The 25,779-nt window shown below is 52.0% G+C and overlaps 2 protein-coding genes across 25 annotated transcripts in view; one reads left to right on the top strand and one right to left on the bottom strand.

Moving 5' to 3' along the window:
- RALGPS1 (Ral GEF with PH domain and SH3 binding motif 1) overlaps positions 1 to 25,779 on the top strand; it is a 294,874-nt gene that overhangs the window by 147,071 nt on the left and 122,024 nt on the right. The window lies entirely within an intron of this gene.
- The window catches only part of ANGPTL2 (angiopoietin like 2), a 34,073-nt gene continuing 25,167 nt past the window's right edge, over positions 16,874 to 25,779 (bottom strand). The window contains exons 3-5 of the mRNA XM_059073097.2: positions 22,948 to 23,141; positions 20,952 to 21,222; positions 16,874 to 18,679 (exon numbers count right to left, since the gene is read on the bottom strand). Of these exons, the coding sequence (XP_058929080.1) occupies positions 18,480 to 18,679; positions 20,952 to 21,222; positions 22,948 to 23,141 (665 nt within the window). The 3' untranslated portion in view covers positions 16,874 to 18,479. The remainder of the gene's footprint in view (positions 18,680 to 20,951; positions 21,223 to 22,947; positions 23,142 to 25,779) is intronic.

Below are 25,779 nucleotides of genomic sequence, written 5' to 3'. Positions count from 1 at the left end.
TTTTATCCAAGTGTATTTAAGGTAGTGTTTTTTTTTAAATTTTCAAGGGCTTGAGTTTTTGGTTTTTTCAAATGGCTTTATTGAGTTATAATTCATGTATCATCCATTTAAAGTGTACAATCAATGGTTTTTAGTATATTCACAAAGTTGTACGACCATAAGTGCAATCAATTTTAGAACTTTTTAATCACCCCAACGAGAAACCCCATACCCATTCATAGTTACTCCTTTTCCTTCTAGCCACCTGCCTTCCACCCCCTCACCCTCAGCCCTAGATGAACTGCTGCTAATCTACTTTCTGTCTGCATAGATTTGCTTATTTGGGACATTTCATATGAATTGAATTGTACAGTGTGGTCTTCTATGACTGGCTTCTTTCCCTGAGCATCATGTTTTCAAGGTTCATTCCTGTTAGAGCATAATCAGTATTTCACTCCTCTTTATTGCCAAATAATATTCCATTGAATGGATGTACCACATTTTATTTATCTATCATCATTTGATGGATATGTGAGTTGTTTCACTTTTTGGATAACACTATTTTGGCTCACTATTTCACTATTATGCATAACACAGCTACGAAGGGCTTTGGTTTTTAAAAATGGTCTTCTCTATTTTTTTTAACATTGTTTTAGAATATATGACACATATGCTTTCTAGGTTTTTAAAAATGTTTGATATTTATCTTGTGGTTTAATATAACATCAGTTGGTGTAAGTGTTTCATGGGTGCTGGAAAAGATGTAATCTCTCAAGTTACTCTTATAATTACAACATTCAAATTTTTCATTTTTGACAACCTGGTCTACCAAGGACAGAAATATGTCCTAGAGTCCCCTTGCATTTCTAACAGTTTCTGCCTTACATTATTTAATATACAGTTGGCCCTCCATATCCCTAGGTTCTGCATTCATGGATTCAGCCAACTCTCGACTGAAAATATTCGGGAAAAAAAAAATCCACAAAGTTCCAAAAAGCAAAGCTTGAACTTGCCAGATGCTGGCAACTATTTACAAAGCATTTAATCGTATTAGGTATTATAAGTAACCCAGAGATGGTTTAAAGTGTAAGGGAGGGTGTGTGTATGTTATATGCAAATACTATGCCATTTTACATAAGGGACTTGAGCATCCCTGGATTTTGGCATCTGCAGGGGTCCTGGGGCCAATCCCACATGGATACCAATGAATGACTTTGTAGAAGTTTATAACAGTTGCAGATTCGTTATGAAGTGTGTCCCATACAAAACGATCTTGATTCCATTTGTTATTTGCTTTTATTTCGTTAGTGTTAATTCTTTGAAATCTGATTTATTTTTTCCTTTGAATTCGTTTTATCAATCTTTGACTGTATTTTGCATTTTAATATTTTAAGTTGTTTTGTCTTAAGTGTGATCCTTAAAAAAAATATTTAGTTGGGCCCAATATGAGAGATCTTGCCTTTTAGTAGGGGAGTAAAAATCTTTCCCATTTATTTAGACTTAAGCCATGTTATTGAATTATCATTCTTTTTTCATGCTTCCTTATCCTTTCCTTGTTCTCGTCTTACCGCTTGCTGTAAACTACAGTGCCTTTCCACCCAGATCTGCAGACGGAGGGCATGTTGGTGTGTGCAGCTCCCAAGCCCATTCCCACCTTGTCTGAGGCTAATCAATCGTAGGATGTCGATGGCATTAGGGTGCAGCCCACTGGTTCAACTAGCAGAGGGGCTCCACGATCATTAAGGACGGCCTCTTCTCTCTCATAAAATGATCACAAGAGCTGCTGTTGATTGTCTCCTTTCTCAGTGCCCGGTACCTTGCTAGGTTTTTTTTTTTTTTTCTTGCTAGGTATTTTAATGCACCATCTCAATGAACGCTCACAAAATGGCCCAGTGAATAAGCAGGTGCTGAGAGGTTGCCCCGGGTCACATAACTGGAGAGTGGCAGAGCCAGGCCTTGGCCCCGTGGTGTGGCTATAAGCCCTAAGCTGTTTTTTTTAAATTAATTTATTTTTAAAATTTTTGGCTGCGTTGGGTCTTCGTTTCTGTGCGAGGGCTTTCTCTAGTTGTGGCAAGCGAGGGCCACTCTTCATCGCGGTGCACGGGCCTCTCACTATCGCGGCCTCTCTTGTTGAGGAGCACAGGCTCCAGACACACAGGCTCAGTAGTTGTGGCTCATGAGCCTAGTTGCTCCGCGGCACGTGGGATCTTCCCAGACCAGGGCTCGAACCCGCGTCCCCTGCATTGGCAGGTAGATTCTCAACCACTGCGCCACCAGGGAAGCCCTAAGCCCTAAGCTCTTAACACTGCCCTCTCCTGCCACGCTACCTCCACTGTTCAGGTCATTATTTTCCTACTCCTCCCTTTCAGTTGCCGCCTGTATGTCCTCTGCCATTTATGACTTGTGGGTGGCCTCCACTGGGCGCTATGTGAAGTGGGATGAATTGTCTTGGCTCTTTCTTGTGACACTCTGTTCTTGGACCACAAACCAGTGCTGTCTTGGGCTTCTGAGAGATTGGTCGGTGGGCCTCAGCCAAGGGCTAACTCAACGAATACCGTCTCCCCTTGCTGACCTGTGTCCTTCCTCATCAGACCAAGCGTATGCTCCCAGACCCCTCCCCTTCGGATGAGTCCCCTATTCAGGCCTCTGGCCAGATGTCCCTCGTGCGTGACCGTGATGGCTCTCATCAGGCCGCAGGATAGGCCCACACTTGCAGCAGACATGTAGTCCGTGCCAGGGCCCCTTGCCGCTGAGTTTTTGGACAGATGCCCCCTCCTTGTCCTTGATGACCTCATCTCAGCGGCCTCTTCCTGGCAGGTACTTCCCAAGAGGCTCCGTGCGGGCCTCTGTTCTCCTGTGAGACCCTCCTTGTCCCTGAGTGGGTCTAGCTCCAGTGCCTGCTCCTCTTCCTTCCCCGCTGCGAGGATCTCCCTCCCCCCTTGAGCCAATCGGACTGCCTTTCTCATCCTTGCATCAGAATGACTCCCACAATGTACAAGTCAGACTGAAAGGACAGGAGGCGATTCCAATGTGCTCTCTGTCCTCAGGACGGCGTGTGAGGGTTTACCATGGCGGGGTGGGGGGCATGGTTTCATTAAAAAGAATTAAGAAAGATCCCATTCTGAGGCTCAGCGGGGCCATCCGTCCTGAGGGCAGCTAAGGCCTCCCTGCACCTCTGATGGCCATGGACAGACCCTGCCCAAATCCAGGTTGTGGTTTTAGTACTGGATTCCTCTTGAAAACCTAACTTGTCCTGGGAATGGATTTGTTTATCAAAAGAGGAAGAGTTACATAATTCCTGGAAAGTACAATATAGGAAAAAATGTCTGAAACCGTTTCTTTTTCCCCTGGCAACGTCCTCACTGTAGGTGTTTCCTTGGGGGAGAGGGAGTTATTCTCTGGGAGGGACTTGAGGTCAGTTCTTGATATTTCCAGCTGCTTCGTTCAGTTCCTGCTTGAGACTTTGAACGCTGCTTCAGTGGTTATTTGCCTCTACGAGCAAGTATAGGTTTTTCTTTTGTAACGATTCTTTTAAACCTCTGTGGAAGGTTCTACACTAACCGGTTTCCTGGGACTATTCACACATGTGTCTCTTACTCCATGTAAAGATACCCTCATGTAGTACTGGCACGTTATTAACCACGTGGGTGTGTATTCCAGCTCCTTCCAATGCAAATTTTAGAGCCAGTTGGCTGCACTTTGGTGCACTGTTTCTTGTGAAGCATAATTTAAAAAACACTGAGGGAAAAACTTACTATATTTCAAAAATAAGACTGTCTTTGTCTCAAAAAGTTTATTCCCATTTACTTCAAAGTGCAAAAATAGTGGTGGGAAATGGTCAGGTCAGTTATCTGCAGCTTAATTTTATCTGATAGCTACGCCTTGTAAATACCCAGTTCAGGTCAAAGTGATAACAAAAGCAGGCAATGAGCTGTGAAGTGTGGCTACAGCATTTATTTCCAAGTAGCTTTATTGATTTAGAGGGTGTTTGGTTTTCAGAACCTATAGTTCCCTCCAGGAAATAGCTCAATAAAATTACAAATGTAATAGATTTTAAAAGGTTTAGAGCCTGATTCTAAAAGTAACTATAGGCAGTGTGGAAAATTGTGATCTCTCAAGGAACAAAAACTAGGCATTCTGACAGTTCTGAGTAGTTAGAGAACATTTAGGTTCCTGGTGAATTTACCCAGACTTCTAATATGTGAAGTAAATTTCTAGAAGCTAAGCTATTCCTTCAAACAGCCAAACCCTCCCAGTGTTAAAAAGCAAGGCTTTATTTTCCAATATGGACTCTGAAGTTTAAAATAAAGGCAAGTTGTTTCCAAATTCTGAGTATAAAATTAACAGACTTAAACTGTGGGATATCTAAAAGGACTTTTAAAAAGAAGTGGTCATTGGTCAAAAAGAAGCGTTTATGCTGATGCCGTAAAGCCCCCAGAACAGCTGGGAGTGAGGGGCTCACACTCCGAGCCTGAGGGCCTCACGTGCCAGGCCCTCTGCAAGGCGGGTGTGTTGTCACCCAGGCATCAGACTTCAGTTCTGCTCTGGTGGCGCTCACGGCCCAGACCTGGTCAGTGGCAGTGAACTAGAAACCAAAGTGAGCCGAGCACTGTGGAGGGAAAGGCAAAGGAGTGAATAAAGGGGGACCCATCCCAGGCTGGGGGACCAGCAAGGGTTTTCTGGAGGGAAGCCCTAAAAGATGAATAAGCTGGATGAAGAGGTGGCATGTGAGCATCCCAGACAAAGACAACAGCTTGTGCAAGAGCCCTGAAGTGGGGAAAAACATGTTTGCTGGGAAGACTGCCTAGAGTAGAGAATCAGGGGGAGGGTGTCATGAGAAGCAGCTGGAATGGGAGGGGGGGCTGAGGTTGCTTAGGGCCTGGACACTGGGAGTGGGGGCTCAGGCTCCGGCCTCCACGAGCAGTGGGGGACCAGGAGGGTTTTGACCAAGGGCGTGGTTGGCTTGGGTTTGCCTTGAACACAGGTCTCCTGGCCGACAGCAGGTACCCGGCTTGGGGGAGGTCAGGCTGGAGGAGGGAAAGCCAGGCAGGGGACCACGCAGAAGCCTGTGGCGCGTCACCGCATTTCAGAAACTGCTGGGGGTTGGGGGGAGGGGAAGGGGAAGCCCTTTTGAAAACAGTTCATTTTAGAGCAAAGCCTTGGAAAGACCTAAAACAGTTATCAGTGAGCATGTCCCTCATACCGGATTGCAGACACATGCATCTCCCCGTGCCCGGGCTTTGAGAATGAAGGATGTGCGCCTCTGAGCAGAGATGACAGGGCATGGACCCGTGCTGTCTTCATCTCCCTCCAGAAGATCTTCTGCTTCCCAGAACTGAATCAGAGTGGCTGTTGCCCCTTTGGTGGGGGCCTGTACCACCCCAGGACCAAAGTCCGATGGCTCCCAAGTTAGGGTGACCACAGTGTTATCCACCTGTCCCCAAGTTTGCCAGCATTAAGGCTAATTCTTTCCTTTAACTCCCAACTGAATAAATTCCATTCCACATGCAGGAAATCCAGCCTTTTTTCCCTTCAGTTCCCCACCCCACGTGTTCCCAAGAATCCCCAAGGAATACTAATTTGTTCCACAGATCCATCTTGGTCGCTCCTGGTGCCTCGGTCAGCTGCCTGGCCACAAACCCTGGTCCCTCCCTCCAGTCATCTCCTGCTTTCCTACCCAGTCTCTCCAACTGGACCTGTGTGGAGCCAGGCTCCTCTTTCCTTTTTTAAAAAATAAATTTATTTATTTACAGCTGCGTGGGGTCTTCGTTGCTGCACACGGGCTTTCTCTAGTTGCAGCGAGTGGGGGCTACTCTTCGTTGCAGTGCGCAGGCTTCTCATTGTGGTGGCTTCTCTTGTTGCGGAGCATGGGCTCTAGGTGTGCAGGCTTCAGTAGTCATGGCACGCGGGCTCAGTAGCTGTGTCTTGCGGACTCTAGAGCGCAGGCTCAGGAGCTGTGGCGCATGGGCTTAGTTGCTCCGCGGCATGTGGGATCTTCCTGGACCAGGGCTCAAACCCATGTCCCCTGCATTGGCAGGCGGATTCTTAACCACTGAGCCACCAGGGAAGCACCCCCCTTTAAAAAAATAAATTTATTTATTTTATTTTTGGCTGTGTTGGGTCTTCTTTGCTGCACACGGGCTTTCTCTAATTGCGGCGAGCAGGGGCTAATCTTCGTTGCATTGCGCTTTGGTGGCTTCTTTTGTTGCGGACCACAGGCTCTAGACGCATGGGCTTCAGTAGTTGTGGCACGCTGGCTTCAGTAGTTGTGGCTCACAAGCTCTAGAGTATAGGCCCAGTAGTTGTGGCTCTCAAGCTCTAGAGTGTAGGCTCAGTAGTTGTGGTGCACAGGCTTAATTGCTCTGCGGCATGTGGGGTCTTCCCGGACGAGGGCTCGAACCCGTGTCTCCTGCATTGGCAGGCGGATTCTTAACCACTGCGCCACCAGGGAAGCCCCAGGCTCCTCCTTCCTTAGCCAGGGAAGCACAGCTCGGGGATGGCTAAGGGGATGTCAGTGCCACAAAGAAAAGCTTAAGCCTGCGTTCTGGAATGCCTACTTCTGGAGCCCAGAGCCATGCCTTTCTCCTCTTTGCCCGATGACCACGTGCTGCAGGGCGCAACCTGCCCAGGAGAGCCTTTGATCAAGTTTCTCCTTCTCCCGATAGAGGCATCCAGCCCCCTCTGGGACCCAGCAAGCAGGGAAAAGCTACCTTCTGACGCATCTCAAACGTGCTGCTCAACCAACAGAATAATCACAGAGACACAACCCATCCCAAATGAAGGAAACCTTTTCCATTACTTTTTCGAGTCATCAGCTGCATATGGTTTTAAATCTCTCCCTTCCAGAGAGAATTTTGCCTTTACTTTTGCAATCTCAGGATTTGTTACCTTAAAATCCACATTTCTCTGGGACTTCACAGTCTGGCTCAATTTTCACTAAAAGCCAGTGGATGTTATTAAAATCCCCATTTTGCGAATGAAAAAACCCTACAATTTCACTTGTGACTTACCAACGTTGTACGCCAGGCAGACACCAAGTTTAACTCAAGACCTCATGCTCATGGCTGGGGTTCCACCCTGCCTTAACTTATGCATCCTCGGTTTAACATCTGTTTCCATGGAGAGAAGCAGCATAGGAGGAAAACACGCTGGGGGAGAGGTTTCTTTCCCTCAGGCTTTGCTGCCCAGAGCTGAACAGCTGGTCACATTCATCCCTTCTGGGGCACAGGGAGGAGCTGCAGTCAGCCTTTCTCTGGGTCGAGCAGTTTTGTCTGAACCCCGGAAAGGAGGTGAGAGCACGAGCCCATTTTGTGCAAGTGAAGGTGTGTTTCCATAGCAGGAATCTGTGGAGTCATCAGACGACTGCTCCTCTTTGACCTTTAGTCTTTGGACTTCTAATTAGAAGCTGACAATAATAAAAGCGACCAGCGCTCACATTTACTTCTTCCACCACACAGCAGGCCCTGCACTGAACGCTCCTTCCTCTGAGGAAGGCACTATTTGTAACTTATATCACAGTTGCAGAAGCTAAGTAAGACTTGTCAAAAGTTTCACCAGTTACTACTGCCACATTCTAGTGCTGAGACCCCAGAGCCCCACCACTAACCTCAGAATATGCCATATGTTCCTGCTAACAGCCCTTTACCCTCTGGGGAAGCCAGACAGTGGGCTGAAGAGAGGAATGTCTCCAGGGCCCTGCTGTGTGGTACAGGGGCTCAAGCTGGCAGAAGGAGGGCCTTCCCAGGGTCAGCCAGCCCTAAAGAAGAGAAGGGTTAGGGATGGAGGAAAGGCTAGAGGTTCTCCAGCCGCGGGAATAACGCGGGGCCTTTGGGACGTCTCTTTTGGGAATCTGAGAGATTTCAGGTGGTAGATAACGTCTAAGACGGCCCCCCGATGGTCCCTTGTATACTCCCTCTCCCCGGAGCATGGGCGGAACATACTGGCTTGCTTCTAACAGATCCTATATGACAGGAGCAATGGGATGCCGCTCCGGGATTCGATTATAAAAAGACTGCTTCTCTGTTGGGTGTTGCTGTCGTCTTACTCTTTCTTGGCTCACGCACCCTGGGGGAATCCAGCAGCCGTGTGTTTGGCTGTCCTCTGGCGAGGCCTGTGTGGTGAGGGTGTGAGGCCAGCCCATCGCCACGTGAGTGAGCTTGGAAGCAGATTCTGCCTGAGTGGAGCCTTCAAAGGAGGCAGGCCGCAGCCCCTCCATGACTGTTGTCTCAGGAGACACCTTAAGCCAGAGATGCCCAGCTAAAACACATCCAAACTCTGACCCACGGAACTGCAGGATGGCAAATGTTTATTGTTGTCAGGTGCTAAATTTGGAGGTAAGTTGTCACACAGCAACGGATAACTAGTGCATTGCACCAGCCTTATCACTACCCCACATTTGTCACTTTGTTGCCCCATCTGTATTGGAACAAAATCAGCTGTAAAACTCAACACACAAAAGACTGTCAGATTCTGGATGTTAGAAATAGGATTGAAATACATTAAGTTTACTCATTCACTCATTCATCTATTGCACATGTATTTTATATGAGCCCACCATGGGAAAACAAGAGGTGCAAAAGAAGCAGAGGGCAAATCACTGTCCTCAAGGTGCCTACAGACTTGCCGCGGGACACTACAGCAGGCACCATGATGGAATCAAGAGCAGGTTACAGTTGGGGCTACAGAGAGAGAGACAGGCGGACAGAGATGAGTTCTACCTAGACAAATCAGGAAATTTCCAACCGCCTCACATAGCAACCTGCGCAATGGTGGGACAAGTGTCCAATTCCTGTATCTATTTGGGGTTTGCTTTACTGATGGAAATCCAGAACTGTGACCTGCTCCCTTGTGGAGGTAGGGCCAACATAGAAAAAGGACATAAGTGCTGTTGACAATCTCCAGACAAAGCAGATGCCTCAGGCTAAACTCCAGACTCTAGAGAGCAGACTGTAGGGAGGAAAGGACTCCTTTTCTCTCCCTCTCTGGTCTTCAGTCTCTAGGGCCTGGGCTTCTACTGGTAGAGATGGAGGTATGTACCCCTGGCAATGGGTGCTGAGCTGATGTCTAGAACAAGGGACTAATCTAGGGGCCAAAAGGGAGGAATTACTTCCTACCTGCCCTTGACTGTTTACGCAGAGGACTCTATGAACCCGTAAATCCAGGACAAGCCATCGATGACAAGATTCCTCAGATGTGTGTGATTTTCTGTTCACTTCTCAGAGACAATATGTCAGAGTAGTTGAGAGCAAGAGCCCTGGAGGCAAACTGCGTTCTTTCAGATCCTGACTCCCGCTGTTAATGAGCTGAGTCCTCTTGGAAATATTACTTCATTATCTTTAAAATGGGAATAATCACAGGATCTACCTCATGAGGTTGCTGTGAAGAGCAAATAAATTATTCCCTGTAATGAACTCCAGATAATACCCTGTATGGAGTAATTATTTGCTGTAGAATATTTATCATTAAAAAACCTCCTTAGGGGCTTCCCTGGTCGCGCAGTGGTTGAGAATCCGCCTGCTGATGCAGGGGACACGGGTTCGTGCCTGGGTCCGGGAAGATCCCACATGCCGCGGAGCAGCTGGGCCCGTGAGCCATGGCCGCTGAGCCTGTGTGTCCGGAGCCTGTGCTCCGCGACGGGAGAAGCCACAGCAGTGAGAGGCCCGTGTACCGCAAAAAATAAATAAATAAATAATAATAATAATTAAAAACCTCCTTAATTAAATAAAAAGACTGTCAAATTGATCTCTGGGGCAGCAGGAAGTGCTGGGTCCCAAAATTAGAAGCTAATTTTGAGGGAAGGAAATCCTCTAGGGCAGAGGGGGCGGTTGCCACATGGAGAGGCGATGAATTCTCGCAGATCTGTGAGGAAGGAAGGTGCCTGGGGACAAGCTGATTAGAGCCTGAAAGGTCCCAGGAAGTTACCCTCAGAAAGCCCTAGAGTGTACGTCGTCCAGGGCTTTAGGGACCCAGGAGTGCCTGTTCAAGGGCGGGTGGGCAAGATCGCTGCTTCCTGCAGCCAGAAAGGCTGTGCCCAGCAGTGCCATTCAACTCCCATTCATCTTTTAAAAACTCTTGGGCTTCCGCAGTGGTTGAGAGTCCGCCTGCCGATGGAGGGGACACGGGTTTGTGCCCCGGTCCGGGAAGATCCCATGTGCCGCGGAGCGGCTGGGCCCGTGAGCCATGGCCGCTGAGCCTGCGCGTCCGGAGCCTGTGCTCCGCAACGGGAGAGGCCACAACAGTGAGAAGCCCGCGTACCGCAAAAAAAAAAAAATAATAATAAAAACTCTTAAAATGACAAAAGTAACACATTGTTGTAAAACTCACACTAGAAAGTCTATGAAGTAGAAAGTGAAAATCCCCTTCCTCCCCTCCTACTTCGTAGAGGCAGCCAGTGTTGGCAGGTGGGGTGTGTCCTTCCAGGCACTTGAATCCACACGGAGAAGTATCTGTGCACGTGGGGGTGTGCGAAGAGTCTTGTGCTTTTTAACCAACATGGGAACCTTTGGGTAGACAGTTTGTTTTGCACCTTACTTTTTGCTCCACTCGCAGTGTGGGGGCTGCTGTTCAGTGGCAGCAGGCACAGAACTCCTTCATTCTTCCAAGTGGCTCCGTGGCCACGTGGCGCTTTGTTGGGCGGGGCCTGGATGTACGTTGATTTGTTTATCCCCAATTGATAAATGCTTAGATTGTTTCTACTTTTTCCCTTGGACGGGTGGTACAGTGGAGAATACCTTTTTACTTGTATCTTTACTCACCTGCCAGAGTATTTCTGAAACACCAAGAGCTGAAAGTGGAATTGCTGGGCAGAGGTGACATGCGGCTTTCTTTTTGGTCACTGCTGCTGGGGAGCCCACTTCCTGGGTTTCAGTTCCACTCCCACCCCCACATGCCAGCCTGCCTGTCTTCTCTGCTCTCACCAGCGCTAGCCATTACCAACCAGTTTCTTATAATGAAACGACAGGTGAAAGATGACCTCTGGTTTTAATACACATTTCTCTACCCACTAGTTATTTGTGCTCTTGGCAAAGAAGCTGCTTCCTACTTCAAGCCCATGCTCCCTTCCGGCCTCCCACCCAGCTGCTCAGCTGCCCCTGCTTCCTGCATCTGCATCCTGAATGTCTGTCCTTAATTCCTCTCCGTGCGTCCCCAGCACAGCCCTGCACTGCCCTGGCTGTCGGGTTCCCGTGGAGAGGAGCCAATGCCTGGCACACTCGCCTCGGGCTAGGTCAGCTTTCTGGGCTCCAGGGAGGCTGTGTGCTTCCTCTAATTCTTTCCCCTCTTCGAGATGACTAGGGCGTGGGCCTCTGTCATCACACTGCTCCAGAAGGCAATTCTAATCCCATTCCCTCTCTTGTTAGCTACCCTTGTGGGTTCTGGGCCACTCCCAGCTCTGCTAAGGGTCAGGGCGAATGTGGCCTGCCCACCCTTGCCCAGGGAGCTGTCCTCCTAATGTGAGATGTCCCTCAGCTTTAGGAGCGTACACGTACTGCAGCAGCGGGAAGGAAGCACCCCTGACCAGCCCATGGAGACGGATTTATCATGACCGTCGGCGAGCAGCGGGGAGGTGCTGCGTGTGGAAGGGCTTTGGGGAGGCTGCACAGCTGGGAGGGATTATCTGTGTCTGAGTTCCCATGTTTGGGTGAGCTGACCCAGGATACCCCAGGTCAGGAGTGTCCAGTGATTGTGGGTACCAAGGCATGTGTCCACAAGGGGTGGAATCCCAGGCTAGAACTGGTTCAGGCCTGACTGCAGGATCTGAGAGAGACTAGCCAAGCAAGCCCCTGTCCTGAAGGCGTGGAGATGGGAGATAAGCCAACACAACAGGGACCCAGTTACCAGGTAGTGCAGACCAAGGATTGGACGAGATAGAATTGGTACATGAGGTGACAGGCAAACCAGCCACAAGCAGGACACTCCTACTGCCAAAGGGCGGCGCTTAGTCTGTAGATTGTCCTCCAAGAGGAAGGGAGAAAGACAGGGCCCAGCCACTTTAGCCCTGGCAAAGGCTTGTGAGCCCCAAGAAGCTGAGAGATATTCTCCATCACTGCCCCCTATTATTCTGTGCCCTCAGCTCTGAGATAAATTGGGCAAACAGCCCTGGACTGACTTCCTGACACCTGGGGCCCTACTGTCCATCCAGCTGCTTCTGCACAGCTAGGCTGGCTGGCCAGCTCACACACGCACTTCTGTGGGCAGCAGGCTCCATGCTGCACGATTCTCAGACGTACTAGGAAGTGACGATGGGGTGAGAGAGGAGCCTTAGTCATTTCATTTCATCATTGGGGACAGTGATCTAATCCTGCAGAGGCAGGAGCTCAGGAATCAGACAGACTCGAGCTCAAATCCTGAGAATCTCAGGCTGCATGTTCTTGGGCAAGTCACGTACAACTCTGAGCCTCAATTTCTGTTACGTTGAAGGGAAGATAATTGTAGAACCCACCTCACAGGGTCGTTGTGAGAGTTTAAAGAGACACACATGGTGCCTAGCACATGGACAGCGCCTATAGATCGTGGGTGGTATGAGTGTTATCCAGAGCAAATACCGCCCGGAAGAGCCCAGCAGTGGGGAACTTGTTGCCTCCTGTATCTACGAAAACTATTGAGAAACTCGGCGTATCCAGGAAGGGCAGTAAGAGCCCCCTCTGGGCACAGCCATGTGTCATGTTTAGTGACACAGCTGAGCCTGGGAGGGCAGGAGTCAGCAGGGGAGGGGCTGGGGAATAGGACATGATCTAACGAGTAATGGGACAGAATCCATCTAGTTGGCAAAATACGGTCTCCAGAGAGGATGGGGACCAACCACAGCTGGAGTCTAGTCCAGGCACCTTTTTGGATATAGAGCCAGCATGGACCCCTCCTCCGCTGGGACCCTGGGAACTTCCCGCACGCCTTCCACAGCCTCGAGCTCCAGCAGCCGCGTTCCTTCCACCAGCTTTGCTCGGAGCCCAGTCGATAGGAGAGAGGTGGACACCCAACCCGAGCGGGCCAGTCGGGTCCTCTGGCTGGGGTTTGGCTGAGAGGAGAGGGGCTTCAGGTCTTTGCTGGCACTCAGACCAGGAGGACATGTGAGCTCAGAAATTCCATGCTGGGAAAAGCTGATCCATGCACGAGAAACAGAGAGAGACCCTGCAGGCAAGGGAAAGGGAAAGGATCGAGAGAGAGGCTGAGAGAGCGGATTCCTGGCCTCTTGAAGGCTTTCCAGGCAGTCTCTGGTTCCTGGTCCTTGTGAGGCCCACCTGTGTCCCTGCTCATGGACTCCGGGAGATACCTCATGTCCTTATGTAACCGGCTTATTAAATGAGCTGGACCCAATCAGGTGTAAGAAGAAACCAGCTTTATTTTTCCGCAGTGTCCTTTCCAGCCTACTCTGTGGATTAGTTCTTCTCCCGGTCGATGCTGAGAACTTAGCGGGCCCCCAAGTCTCTCTGTTACTAACAGTCACGTCACTCCAGACCATCCAGTGTAGGGGTCAGAAGTCTGGACTCCTACAGCCGGTCCTGACGGAGGCCTGGGGTGGGGGAGGGCACACGCTCAAGTGCCTCCGCCAGACCCCGCGGTCCTGTTGCCTCCCTCCTGGTCCACTGAGCTTTGTGGCCCTTGGGGTTGGAACAGACGAGACAGACAAGGGAGAGGCAAGGGCCCCTCTGATGTGGCCTGTTCAGTCAGAACCCAGAGCTGGCACCCTTGGGTATGCCAGCTGCCCAAAGCACCCACACTCTGTCTTTTCCCTTCTTCCTGTCTTTTCTCCCTCTTTGTTGCTGCTGCTTCAGAGTTTCCCTTCGGGGCACCTCTGACTCAGCTCCCTCCATGGGGCGGTGCTTCTCCTCTAGCTGACCACTTACGGCCCTTCCTTGGCTCCTGGGCCTCCTGCACCACCCCTCCTCACCATCCAGGCTGCCCTCTGGTTCCTAGGAACTGTGTCCTTGCCTCCCCGCCCCCATCGGTGGGCCTGCCCTTTGCTGCCAGCGCAGTACCAGCTTCTTACTGCTCTCCACCTCTGGCCTGCAGACTTGAGGTGTGAGTCGGATGGTAGTGCTTAGACTCCCCCAGGCCAGACTCTTGGAACGGTCCCTGGAAGCTCCTCTCACTGACTGAAGGAGGGGGAACACCTACCCTCCCTGTGGTGGCAGCGGGGAGCATGTCGTGGGGATGACTCACCCCCCCCCACCCTGGGGTACTTTGTCTGCGCCTCTTACACAGGCCGCAGGTGGGCAGCCAGCTAACGCTGCAGAGCCAGTTTAGGGCCACCCCCTCGCAAGGAGGGTCTTACACCTTTTGCTCCAGAATGTGGCAGCTCTTGGCAGTTATGATTTTGTCCTTAGCCTTTCGAGACTCGGAAAAAACCGAGGCTGAAAGAGTGCCTGTTTAACATTTTGTTACACTTAAAATGTTCCTTTTTCGTTTAATCCAGTTCTCTAGCTTTCCCTTACTATAACTGAGAGATTTGTTTTTTTTTTTTTTTTTTTTTTGCGGTACGCAGGCCTCTCACTGCTGTGGCCTCTCCCGTTGCGGAGCACAGGCTCCGGACGCGCAGCCCCAGCGGCCATGGCTTACGGGCCCAGCCGCTCCGCGGCGTGTGGGATCTTCCCGGACCGGGGCACGAACCCGCGTCCCCTGCATCGGCAGGCGGACTCTCAACCACTGTGCCACCAGGGAAGCCCTAACTGAGAGTTTTTTTACCAGACTGTATAAAGCAGATGAGGTGCTCTTGGGAGATCGGGGGGACCCCTTGAGCTCCTAAAGAGCATCTGCGGAGTATGAACATCATGGATTCCCATCCCCAGTGTTTGCAGTAGTTCAAAGGTTTCTCTTTCAATCTGGATCAAATTGGCAAGATTGGGGGGGAGGGGGCCCTGTTCAGTGTCACTTACTTGGGGAACATCTCTGTCTTCCTGCCGTGTTCCGCACACGAGCCCAGCAGGTGGGTGCCTTCCGCTGATCAAGGTGTCACTGACTTCCTTCTGGGTCTGCAGAGGCACTCACCATGGAGACCTCAGTAACAGTAGGACCCCTTAGGGTAGGGGTTAGGCCTTAGAAGTCCCCGGGTGGGATGGGCGAGGAGGAGGAGTGTTGATGTGCGTTAGTTGTGCCGAGCGCTGTTTGTTGGCAGCGGAGTGACTCCCTGGGCCCCAGGCGTGGCGCCCGAGCACAGCCCTCTCGTCTCCCTGTTCTCTTCTTTGATGCTGTTGGTTTGGTAAACTTGCTCCCCTTGCTCCATTTTACTTCAGGGAGAGTGGGTTCCACATCTCTGATGGGCTTATGCCTCCCTCTCCTTCCACATAGCTGGGGTATGATTTGACCAAGACCCAGGTTTGGGTATCGGGGTGTGTGGGGTTGGAGAACCAGTGGCGTCAGGCCCTGCTTTTGTTTGGCTCCCAACTAGTTTAGTAAAGGGTTGCTCCCCCTTGTCCAGTGTGCCTTTCCAGAGCTCTCTGCTTTGGGGTTTGGACATAAGACCAGTGACTGGTAAGGTTGGGCCCTGTTTTCCTTTGCCATCAATCCTTGCATCCCACACACCCGACTCCAGGTATGGGAGGGGGTGGGTGTGGTCTGGGCCAAGGTTGAGGACACCTAGTAGTGTCCAGATTCCACTGTGACCCCCAACACTGACTAGGCACTTGGGAGAAGGGAGTTGAGAACTCTGAGTGCCTGACATCCAGAACCTTCTGGACTAACTCCTGCTGGGGCATTTTACCAGCAGTCTGGCTGTGAGCCGCACTTTCTCCCCTTCTGTGAAGTAAGGGGAACAGTCCCTCCTACACAGGCTGCCGTGAGGTCACGTAAGAAGACACAAGTCCAATTCCAAGCACGTAGTAGGCTTCAGTAAACATCAGTCTCTCCACAGCACAACTTTGCTACAAAAGGCTCTCATGTGGCAGTATTACTTTGTCATTAAGAAGAGAGATTGGTGAGTCCAAAGGTTTAAGTACGTTTTAAATTTTGATATATACATTGCCGAACTGCTCTTCAAAAATATTGAATGTTTTTACTTCCATCCAGAGTACATATTTCTCCATTCCCTTGTCAATGTGGAGATCGATATTTTTTCATCTTTGCCAGTCAGCTAGGCACCATGTGATGGTTTATGCTTGATTTAATGTACAACTCTGGTAATTACTGAGGTTGGCCTCTTTTCTTGTTTACTGGCCGTTTGTGAGTCTTCTAACGTGTTTGTGCGCTTTACCAAGTTTTCTATAACAGTGTTTGTATCTTTCTTCTTAATTTGAAAGAGTTCTTGGTGTAGCATGAATATTAATTGTATACTTTTCTCTGGTTTAATATTTGCCTTTCAATCTCAGTCATGTTTTATTTTGTTTTGTTTTTCAGAGGGCAAAAAATTCGGGACTTTCTTTAGTCCTATCCCTTCGTCTTTTCCTTTATGGTTTTGGGGTTTCTCATCAGGCCCAGAGATGCCTTCCCTACCGACAGATTTGTTTTACAGGAAGGCGGTTCTGGCAGCTAGTGTGGAAGTCGGATTGGGACGAGGGAGGTGGAAGAGCCTGTTGCTGTGCTCGAGGGGGGAGGGGAGGAGGGCCTACACCAAGGCAGAGAAGAGGCCTTGCACGGAGGGGTGGGTCGACCTTGACCAGGGGGAGGGCGGAGTCCTGGCTTCTCACCCGAGCAATTGAGTAGATGGTACCATTTGGTGAAATGAGACCAGACCTGAGGAAAGGTGTTTCAGGTGTTGACTGCACTGCTTGTGTCTGGCAGAGACATCCAGGACGCAGCTAGACGTAAGGAGGTGGGACTCCTCGGGGTAGAGTTGGAAACCAGGGATAGGGAAAGTGTGATGTCATTGATTTCCATGGTTGAATCTCTTCCTGGTTTTGCTCAAAGAGGCTCTGGTATCGGAGGTCCCAGGAAGGCATTCTAAAACAATAACGCACAGTGTAGATACATCCAAATAGCACTGATGGCTTTTATTGCAGATGTGTCATTACAAGGATAATCTGAGAATATATTAAAAAAAAAAACCCGTCCCTTTTATATACACAAAACATGCTACATGGAACACTTTGTGAGACTGCTGAGGTAATAGGCACACAGCCAGATGCGGACAGTACCGAACGTTCCAACATCTCGCCCACCCCGACCCACGTGCCCTCTAGGAGGGTCTCATCTTCTTGTTCATCCCTTGCTCCCTGCTTGGCAAGAGTCCCGGTAGTACCGAGCCTGATGCTCCGTGGCTAACAGGACTAAAAAAGCCGCCGCACTGTGATGCGCTGACCCAGGGCTCCGTGGCCCCTGGTTATTCAGTAACTCACGACAAGTGGCTAGTTCTCATTTTTGTGGCGCTTGATCTCCGGGGAAGTGTAGTTTGGAGACGAGATGTGGACACTAGTCGGCCTGAGAGCATGGGACCTTTGGTATGTAGCCATTTGGGGCCCCCAACGATTGGATGATGACTTCTCTTCAATCGAATATCTGCTGGCAAGGTAGGTTATTATTTCCGTGAAGGTTAAAATGACAGGTAGGCTAAACTGTGACTGGAAAATACGAGACTGCAAATACCATTATCCTTGTGGCCAAGAGTTAGCTTTTGGGCCTGACTTTCCCTTTCCTGACCATGTGGAGTCCATGCTTTCCTACTCAGAGGCTAAGGAATCTTGCCTGGAAAGAAAGCACAGGGGGACAGGAAAGGTGAGGAGTAAGTAGGCAGAGAATAGAGAAGAGCAGAAAAGGTGCCTGGAACACAAGTGGCCGGGGACTGGAGCACGGAAGGCACTTAATTGAATGGCATTGAATGCATGGATAAGTGGGTGGGTGGGTGGGCGGTGAAAAGTCCTGAGAGTGCGGAGAAGTATAGAAATAAAGAGGGACGGTGGTTTTGAAATTGGGTTAGGTGCCAAGGGGGATCTTAAGCAAGGGAGTTGAGAACCCCTATGTGAGAGAATAGTACTGTAGACAGTCCTGGAAGAATCCAGGCCTGTGGACGCCAAGGATTGTTCTTTGAATGAGAGCTACACAGTCTGTGACCTGCCCTTAGACTCAAGTAATACAACATAAATGAAATGCTCTTCTCCTAAGAGCAGAGCTGTTGTTAACAGCCTCAGCATCTGAGAATTGAATATACGTGTATTTAGGTATATAAGGCAAACCTATATATGTATCTAGATATACGCCACGTGTATATATCTAAATGCATATATACATGGTATACACATAAATGCACAAGGTCGGCTCACACACGTGTATATTATGAAGGTGTTTCGCAGTTGTGTTTTTATTGCTGGGGCTTACTTTTATTTAAGGAAAGACTTGTCTGCCGTCCTGTCCTGTCTGGAAACACGAGGGGCTGTCCGATGTGGAGAAGAGTAGTAGCAACAGAGAATACCGCTTGGATTCAGTTGTATTATCTGCCGCAGTGACTTGGGAAATCAAAGTCCAGCGTCGCAGTCCTCCCAGTCCTGAGGTGAACTGGAAGGAGGCGCTCTCTGTGCCGGGCCAGCACAGCCGGGCAGGCTCCCGGCGGCCACGAGGGGTCAGGAGGGGGGGCCAGCCTAGTGGAAGGTGTTGGGGTTCGGCCGGATCATCATCACCACCTTCTTGAGCGAGTAGGAGCCTCCTCGGAACTCAGCCCAGTAGACTCCGTCCTGGTAGCGGCTCCGGTAGTGGCCCCCGCGGTACCAGACCCCGTTGAGGTTGGAGTGGGCACAGGCGTTATACCACCAGCCACCCTTCTGGTAGTGGGCACAGTTGCCTACAGGAGAGAAAGAGCGAGAAGGTCTCAGGGAGGAGGTTCTACCCGTGTCCACCGTCTGCTCGGAGGGCTTCCGAGGGACCCCCTGTGGAGGCATTTGGACCAAGGGTGCCTGAGAGAGGGGACGGGGCCTCAGACCTGCCTGCTGACTAACGAGCTCTGTGATCTTGGGCAGGCAGCTTAACCTTGTCGAGCCACTGAATTCTCACGGCAGAATAAGGATGGGCGCGCTGCCCCTGCACCGTACGGGACCCGTGTGGGAACCGAAGGAGGCCACGGATTAGCCCAGCGCTCGCTGCAGGGCAAGCACCAGGGAGGAAAACAGAAATGACCTGAGGTGGGCGGGTAGAAGGCCAGTTTTTCTTAAGAATGTTTTTTAAGAGCTGAAACTATTAGATCAAGAGTCTTTATAGAATGACAAAGGAAGTGTTTAAGATGAAATGTTTCTCTATTCCTCCCAAGCCTGTATTCCAGCCAAAAACATTTTTTTTTTCCACAAAAGCAAGATATTTTCATAAAGTTTCTGGCACTATCATATCATGCTGGATCTTGCTGCCAAGGACAAGCAGTTCGGAACAACAGTAAAAGTGTGGGCAAGGTACAAGCGGGCGTGCGGGGGCATCGCCCTTCCCAGGAGGGAGAGGGAAGACATTGTCAGGCCCGGGGAGAGACCCCACTCAGGAGAAGGGCTGCCCGGTCAAGTCTGTGGGTTTGGGGGCCCAACGGGGGGGCAGCTCTGCTCCAGGAGGGGCCTTGGGGCGAGGTGAGGAGAGAGCAGGCCGGCTGAGGCAGAAGGCCGAGAGGAGGCTCAGCCCCAGGCACCCCCCAGAGCCCCAGCAGCCCGAGAGTTTTTCTCTGGCCCCTCTGGGCCATGACCCGAGGCCACGAGGTCCAAGCGGCAGCATCGGATTTGGAGGGCAGAACCCCCGGTACGCCACAGCCAGCCTCCCGTCAGCCAGTGGACGCCCCTCCTGAGCTTGCCCCGCGCGCCTCCAGGGACGGGGAGCTCACCGGCTCCCATCCACTGACCCCGCTGCTGCGCAGGCCTGACGGTTGGAGTCGCAGAACAGTCTGCTCCCTGCGCCCCATAACGGCCCTCAAGAAATGCTGTAACCAGCCTCTCTGTCCCCAGGGTCTGACAGTTCTGATGAGGGTCATCTTCCCGCCCTGCTCTTCCGGAAGCCCTGGCAGCCCCGGCCTCAGACGACACGCCTCCTCCTCGGGGCCCCTGCAGCAGGGTCGGTTCTGCACCAGGGAGTAGGTAGAGGTGTCGGTGTTTCCCCCAGTGTGGTGAGAACGGTCTGCTGCTGTAGCGACCTGGAGTGGGGATCCCTCCTCAGGATGCAGGCAGCCGGGCTTGCCAAGGAAGTGCAGCTGGTTCCTGGGACAGTCCTCAAAGGGGAGGCTGTGGCCTTTAGACTGGGACCTATCGGGGAGCTGGGGCAGGAGGGGGCTGGGTTTACCCATGAGAACAGCCTTGGCCTGGAGGCGGGCTTGGCTCCCCAGGGACCGACCAGCGAGGGCCCAGGAATTGAGGTGTGGAGCTTGAGATGAATGTGGGGGGTTGACGTCTGGACTCAGGTTTGGACTGTGTGCGTTTCTTACAGTTTTTGGTTTTTTCCGTTGTTTTTTTGTTTAATAAAGACCTGGACTTGAGGCATGTGATCTTGGACAGGTCGTTTCATCTCTCCTACCTGGTTTCCTCTCATAGCTTCCCATAGCACTGCATTGACAGTACACACTAGAGACTGCACCCACTCAGAGCCTGACTCCGCCAAGTCCCAGACAAAGCACTTCAGGCACATTCTCACCTTCTCACCACCCCGCTACGTAGGTATGTCCTTATTTCCAGATGTGGAAACGGGCCCAGAGAGATTGAACAGCGCCCCCAAAGGCACGGGCATGTAGGAGGTGGGGCAGCATTGTTAGCCAGGGTGTAACGTGGGGACATGTCGCCGTGACACCCGGTGCCTCAGGCAGGGAGTGATGCAGTGCACAGCCCGGTACAATGTCCAGCTTGGCCCAGAGTGGCCCTCAGATGTGTAATTTGTGCACCTCTTTACCTTCCCCTCTTTGTAAACGCCATGCTGACCCAGCCTTGCGAAGGGGATCTGTGGGCAGAGGGCAAAGGAGTGGGCCTTCAGGGGATGGGAGCGGGGTTGGGCAGCTGGGCCCTGGGATCTTCCTGTTCTCGGGCCTGGGAGTCAGAGGCTAGGCTTTGACTGACCTCTTTCCCCTGCCCTGCACCTGGGTGTGACTCCACTGGTCCTACCTGTGTAGACATCATGGTCTCTGTCCAGGGTGGTGAACTGCTTGCCATTGTGCCAGGTAAAGGAGTCACCGGCGTTGCCATGGTAGCGCCCCAGCCGCAGCTTATAATACTCGCTCTCAGGCTCCAGGCGGAAGCTGGCATATTCTGCAAAGACCTTGCGGCCAGACCAGTCTTCCATGGTCACCAGCAGTTTGTAGTTGCCTTGGTTCGTCAGCCAGTAAATGTTCTCCAGGCCCAGCCAGTACTCGCCGTCGATGTTCCCAAACCCTTGCTGGGGAAAACGTGGGCAAGCATTAGTGAGGAATAAGTAGTGCGCTCAGCCAGCAGGGCCCGGCTGTCAGCTGCTCGGCGCCAGACAGAGAGGCCTGGACACAGGCAGACCAGAAGGCAGGCCTGCATTTAATTCCCCACCCTCCCGCCTGGCTGTCACTTGATGAGTCACTTTGCCTGTGGGAGCCTCGGTCATGCAACACTCAAGACTATTTAGAGAGTGCCTGTTTCACGCTATGCATCGTGTGAACGTGGGAGACGCTATGTTACCTTCCCTGCAGGGTTGCTGTAAGGACACACTTAATATGGTAAATTAAGGGCCTAGCACCCAGTAGCATGCAACATGAGTTCCCTGGACAATTCCCTTACCTTCTCTGAGCTTCTGTTCCCTTCTCCGGGAAGGGGCTGTGTGTGAGGGTCCCAGGTAAAAAACTAATGCACAGGTGTGAGCTGTGACAAAGGCTTGCCACATCCACGTGGGCACCCTCCTAGGTCTAGAATCCAGTGGATTTGTTATAGTTTTTCCACGTATTTTTGGGTGTCATCAGCCGAGTGGTGGCCACTTGAAGTCTTGAAAAATAGGTGGGTTCCTTAGTGATAATAATAGCTAGTATTTAGTGAGTACTTACGGTATATTGGCACCGCCGGCGGAACCTTCCGTAGGTCATTTTATTAACCCTCATGCCAGCTCTGTGAACTAGGTACTATCACTATCCTCCCTAGAGTGGGTGGACTGAGGCCTGGGGAGGCCCAGGGTCCCAGAGTGCCTGAGGGTGAGCCAGGATTTGAACTAAGAACCCAGACTTAACCACTGCACCTACTGCTCTGGGGAAGAGAATGTGGAAAGGAGGCGGAAGGAGTTAGGGTGTCTTCAGGAACCTCTCAACTAGGAGGCAGAGGAGAAAGAGGAGAAAACACAGGCACAGGCTGGTCAGGAGGTGGGTTGGAGGGCAAGCAGGACAGGACCGGGGCATGGCCAAGCCACGTGCGGGGGTCGTGGTCCAGGGAGTTTGTCGGCTCTGCAGGTGCCAGAGGCCTAGGCTGTAGTCACTGCTCTCCCCCTTCCTGTCTGTGCCAACTTGTCATCTGTAAACTGGGTCCAGACCAGTCTCTCCCTCCTGGGGTTGATGTGAGAGCAAAGGAGGTAATGAGCAGAAGCACCCAGCACTGCGCCTGGCGCGTGGCAGGTGTCAGTGAACTCAGCTGCCCTCGCGTCCTCGGTGCCACTTCTTTGTTCAGAGGAGTGAGACAGGTGTGGGGTGGAGCCCTTGCAGCCTTTCCTCCTACAAGGAAGAGCATCCAACTTCCCAGGAATTGGGAGCCCAGAGGATGAGCCCTGGAATTAGGACCCAAGTATTCCCACAGTTCCCCAAAACGGGCTATGTGGGAGATTTTCCCGGGGCTTGGGAGCCTTGGGACTTGCCCCTTCTGGGCTGTGAGGACAGGTCTTCCCCTTGAGAGCCCCACACCTGGCTGGGGTGAGGAGCTACTGCACCCCAGCATTTCAGAATTCCCACCCCATTCGTGGGGCTTTTGTGGTCTGAACCCCTGTCTCTGTCCTGCCACAGTTGCCAGTGGGGCAGCGAAGGAGCGGCTGGTCCCCTCCACCCTGGTGGGTTTGCAGAAATGGGCCTGTCAGTGTCCTCCTCCCTTGGGCCACACAGGCCCTGACGGGCAGCAGGTGCCTCCTTCCGAGGGCCCTGGCACCCAGGTGGGCAGTCCTCACCTTGTACGTCTCCCAGTTTCGGAAGAAGTTGACCGAGCCGTCCAGGCGCCTCTGGATGACGGTCCAGCCCCCGGGGTCATGTCTCTGGTCACACCACACCTGCATGAGGCGGTTGGTGTTCTCTGGCTTCACCAGGTAGATGGAGCTGGTGTCGTGGCCATCCTCCAGGGCCTGCAGGCAGTCTCTCCACGGGCCTGGGGACACAGGTGTGCGGCCGTCACAGACCTCCCTCCCTGCTGCCTGGCCACCGAGCCACGTCCTCCCCTCCCCTCCCCCCTGGCTGCGACCCGCGCGGCACAGCCTCGGGCAGGACTCCGGCCGGAAGCCACAGACCTGCAGGGTGAGGGGCCTGATTAGGGTAGCCCAGGGCTAGGGGTCTGGGCGCACTTTCACCCCTGACTCCCCCATGGTGTGATTTGGCCGAGCTTCCTTACCTCTCCAAGCCCTCGGTTTCCCCAGTTTGTAGAAGGGAGATCATGTTTACCTCATTGGGGCTGTAAGGATTGCTTGGATCATTTGTGTGCAGTTCCTGGAGTGGTTTTTTTCTTTTAAGTTGGTTATATTGGCAAAAAGAGATGTGAGCCTGCTGAGAGACAGCAGCGTCCGTCGGCACGGAGCGGGCTCCGCCCCGTCGGTGAGCCGGGCTCGCTGCCCCTCCCAGCCGGCTGACTGCATGCCCGCCTTCCCAGCGACGGTGCTCGGTGACAGTCGCAGACGTTTTTAGTAAGTGAGCTTCCATGGGGGTCACAGGGGCCCAAGCAATGCCCAGAATATGTAGCCAGAGGTTTCGGGATATTTCTGGGATTCAGATGCTGGCCTCCAAAGACCTTTTGGGGGGACCAAGTTTCTGTGCAGCTCCATCTGTATTTTCCAAAGGAGGCTCACCGAGGACCAGGTGCTCAGAGCCCATGTTTCGAGGTCCATGCACTTAAAGGATGGTGTCTAGGGCACCTTCCAATCCATGGCTCTCTTTTGCAACTGAGACGAGATGGGTTCTGTGATCTGTGACTTCCCCGAGCTTGGGCAGCCCAGTCAGAAGGGATGGGTGTCACTACCGTAGGTCTCTCAACACCCCTCCCCCACTTCCCGTGGTGGTTTCCTGTGTTTGGACATTGGTCACGTCAGCAAGAGGGTACAAACCTAAGTCACCAAGGGCCAAATAAGCTGGCTTCTTCCTTATTGATCTGAGAAAACTTCCAAAGTTTTTCAAGACCTAGCCATTGAACTGTGTATTTTACAATAAATAAAATCACCACACATAGCTTCAGCTTCTCTTCAAAACAATCCTAAACTGAGAATGGTTAAGACCAGACGTCCCAAGAAAATTCCATCTTATTCTATTAATGTGTATGTTTATTCAACGACTGTTTATTGAGTCCCAGCCCCAGCAGGTCCTGTGCCGGGCAGTGGAAGCCTAGGGCAGGCGGGGGCTGCTCCCCTGCCCGTTGAGGGGCAGGGAGCTGACTTCACCAGCTTTCTCTCAGCCTGAGTTCCTGTGGAATCCTGTCCTTCCTGTGCGTGGGGGAGGCTGGAAAGGGCAGGCATCGGGGACGGGTGCATTTAGCTTTTCCTGTGTAGATCAGACTTCTCCCATTCCTCCCTAGCTGTGATTGGGCTGGATTAGTCCACACCTGATGGTTAAACAGGACAGGTTTGGGTTTGGTCTTTGTTGGACACGTCAAGCGGGCTTTTCCTGAGGCCTCACAGTTGGGCGTGAGCATCCCCACCTGGAGCCTGACGGCAGGGCAGGGGCTCGCTTGCTCGCCCCTCTGTCCCCAGCGCTCAACAGCACCGAGAAGGAAGGTGGGCGTGGGAGCTCCCCGCTGACAGCTAACTGGGGCTCCCCCTTCCTCCTCCAGCCGTTTACCTGCTGGCCAGCCCTCCTTCCCCCAAGGGATGGCCAGGGCCCCAAGCACCCACCCGGTAGCAGATGTGGCACAAGCAGCTGCTTCCTTCTTTGCCTTGTGCCTCTTCCGTCCTGGGAAGGGGAGGCCAGACCTCCAGAAAGAACATTCATGAAGGAGAGAAAGATTTTGGTTGTGTTCAGCCCGTGGCCCCGGGGACCAAAGCCGAGAATTGGGAGTCTGTCCCCGGCAGCTGGAGCAGAGCACAGAGCGGGCGTGGGAGGCCTCCCAGCTCGATACCGAGTCAGAAGCACAGGAGAGGCCGTTCGATGCGGAAGCTGGTGACAGAAGGTCCGGCAGAAGCCTGCAGGATAACACCTAACTGAAAACGAGCCGCCGTGGGGCTCCATGGATTCTCAGGCTGAAAGGCCGGCTTTGAAGGTGGGCGCCGCATGGGGAGAAGCTTCGGGGACGCCAGGAGGGTAGCCGGTCAGCCTTGCGGCTCCCAGCCTACGCTACCTGTGTGGGTTCCCTGAGTGGTTCCAGCTTTACCTTTGACATTTCTACAGAGGGCTGGTTTTAAAAGGCAAGTGTTTTTAAATGTTTTGGAGCCAACCAATCCCTTTAAGAGTTTTGGGGAAGAAGCTCCAGACCCTCTATCTAGAAAGATGCATAGACACACAATTTTGCTTATAATCAGAAGGTAAACGGACTTCCAAACCCCAGATTATGAAACCCTGACTCTGAGAGAGGCTTGACTGGAACGGTAGTGACAATAAAATATTTCCGCTAGCCAACATGTGCTGGGCGTTTACTACGTGCCCCATCCATGCATTTATGCCCGAGGTCTTCCTGACACACCTGCCAGGTAGCTAGTAGTCTCCCTGCTCTACAGATGAGGAAACTGGAGCGTGGGGACACTCCCTCCCGGTAGGGGCAGGTGCAGGATCTGAACCCAGTGATCATCCAGAGCCCAAACTCGAAAGCC

This window comes from Kogia breviceps, chromosome 8 (assembly GCF_026419965.1).
Source record: "Kogia breviceps isolate mKogBre1 chromosome 8, mKogBre1 haplotype 1, whole genome shotgun sequence".
NCBI lineage: Eukaryota > Metazoa > Chordata > Mammalia > Artiodactyla > Physeteridae > Kogia > Kogia breviceps.
Note: the sequence above shows the minus strand (reverse complement) of the source record. Positions and strands in the feature narration are given on the sequence as shown.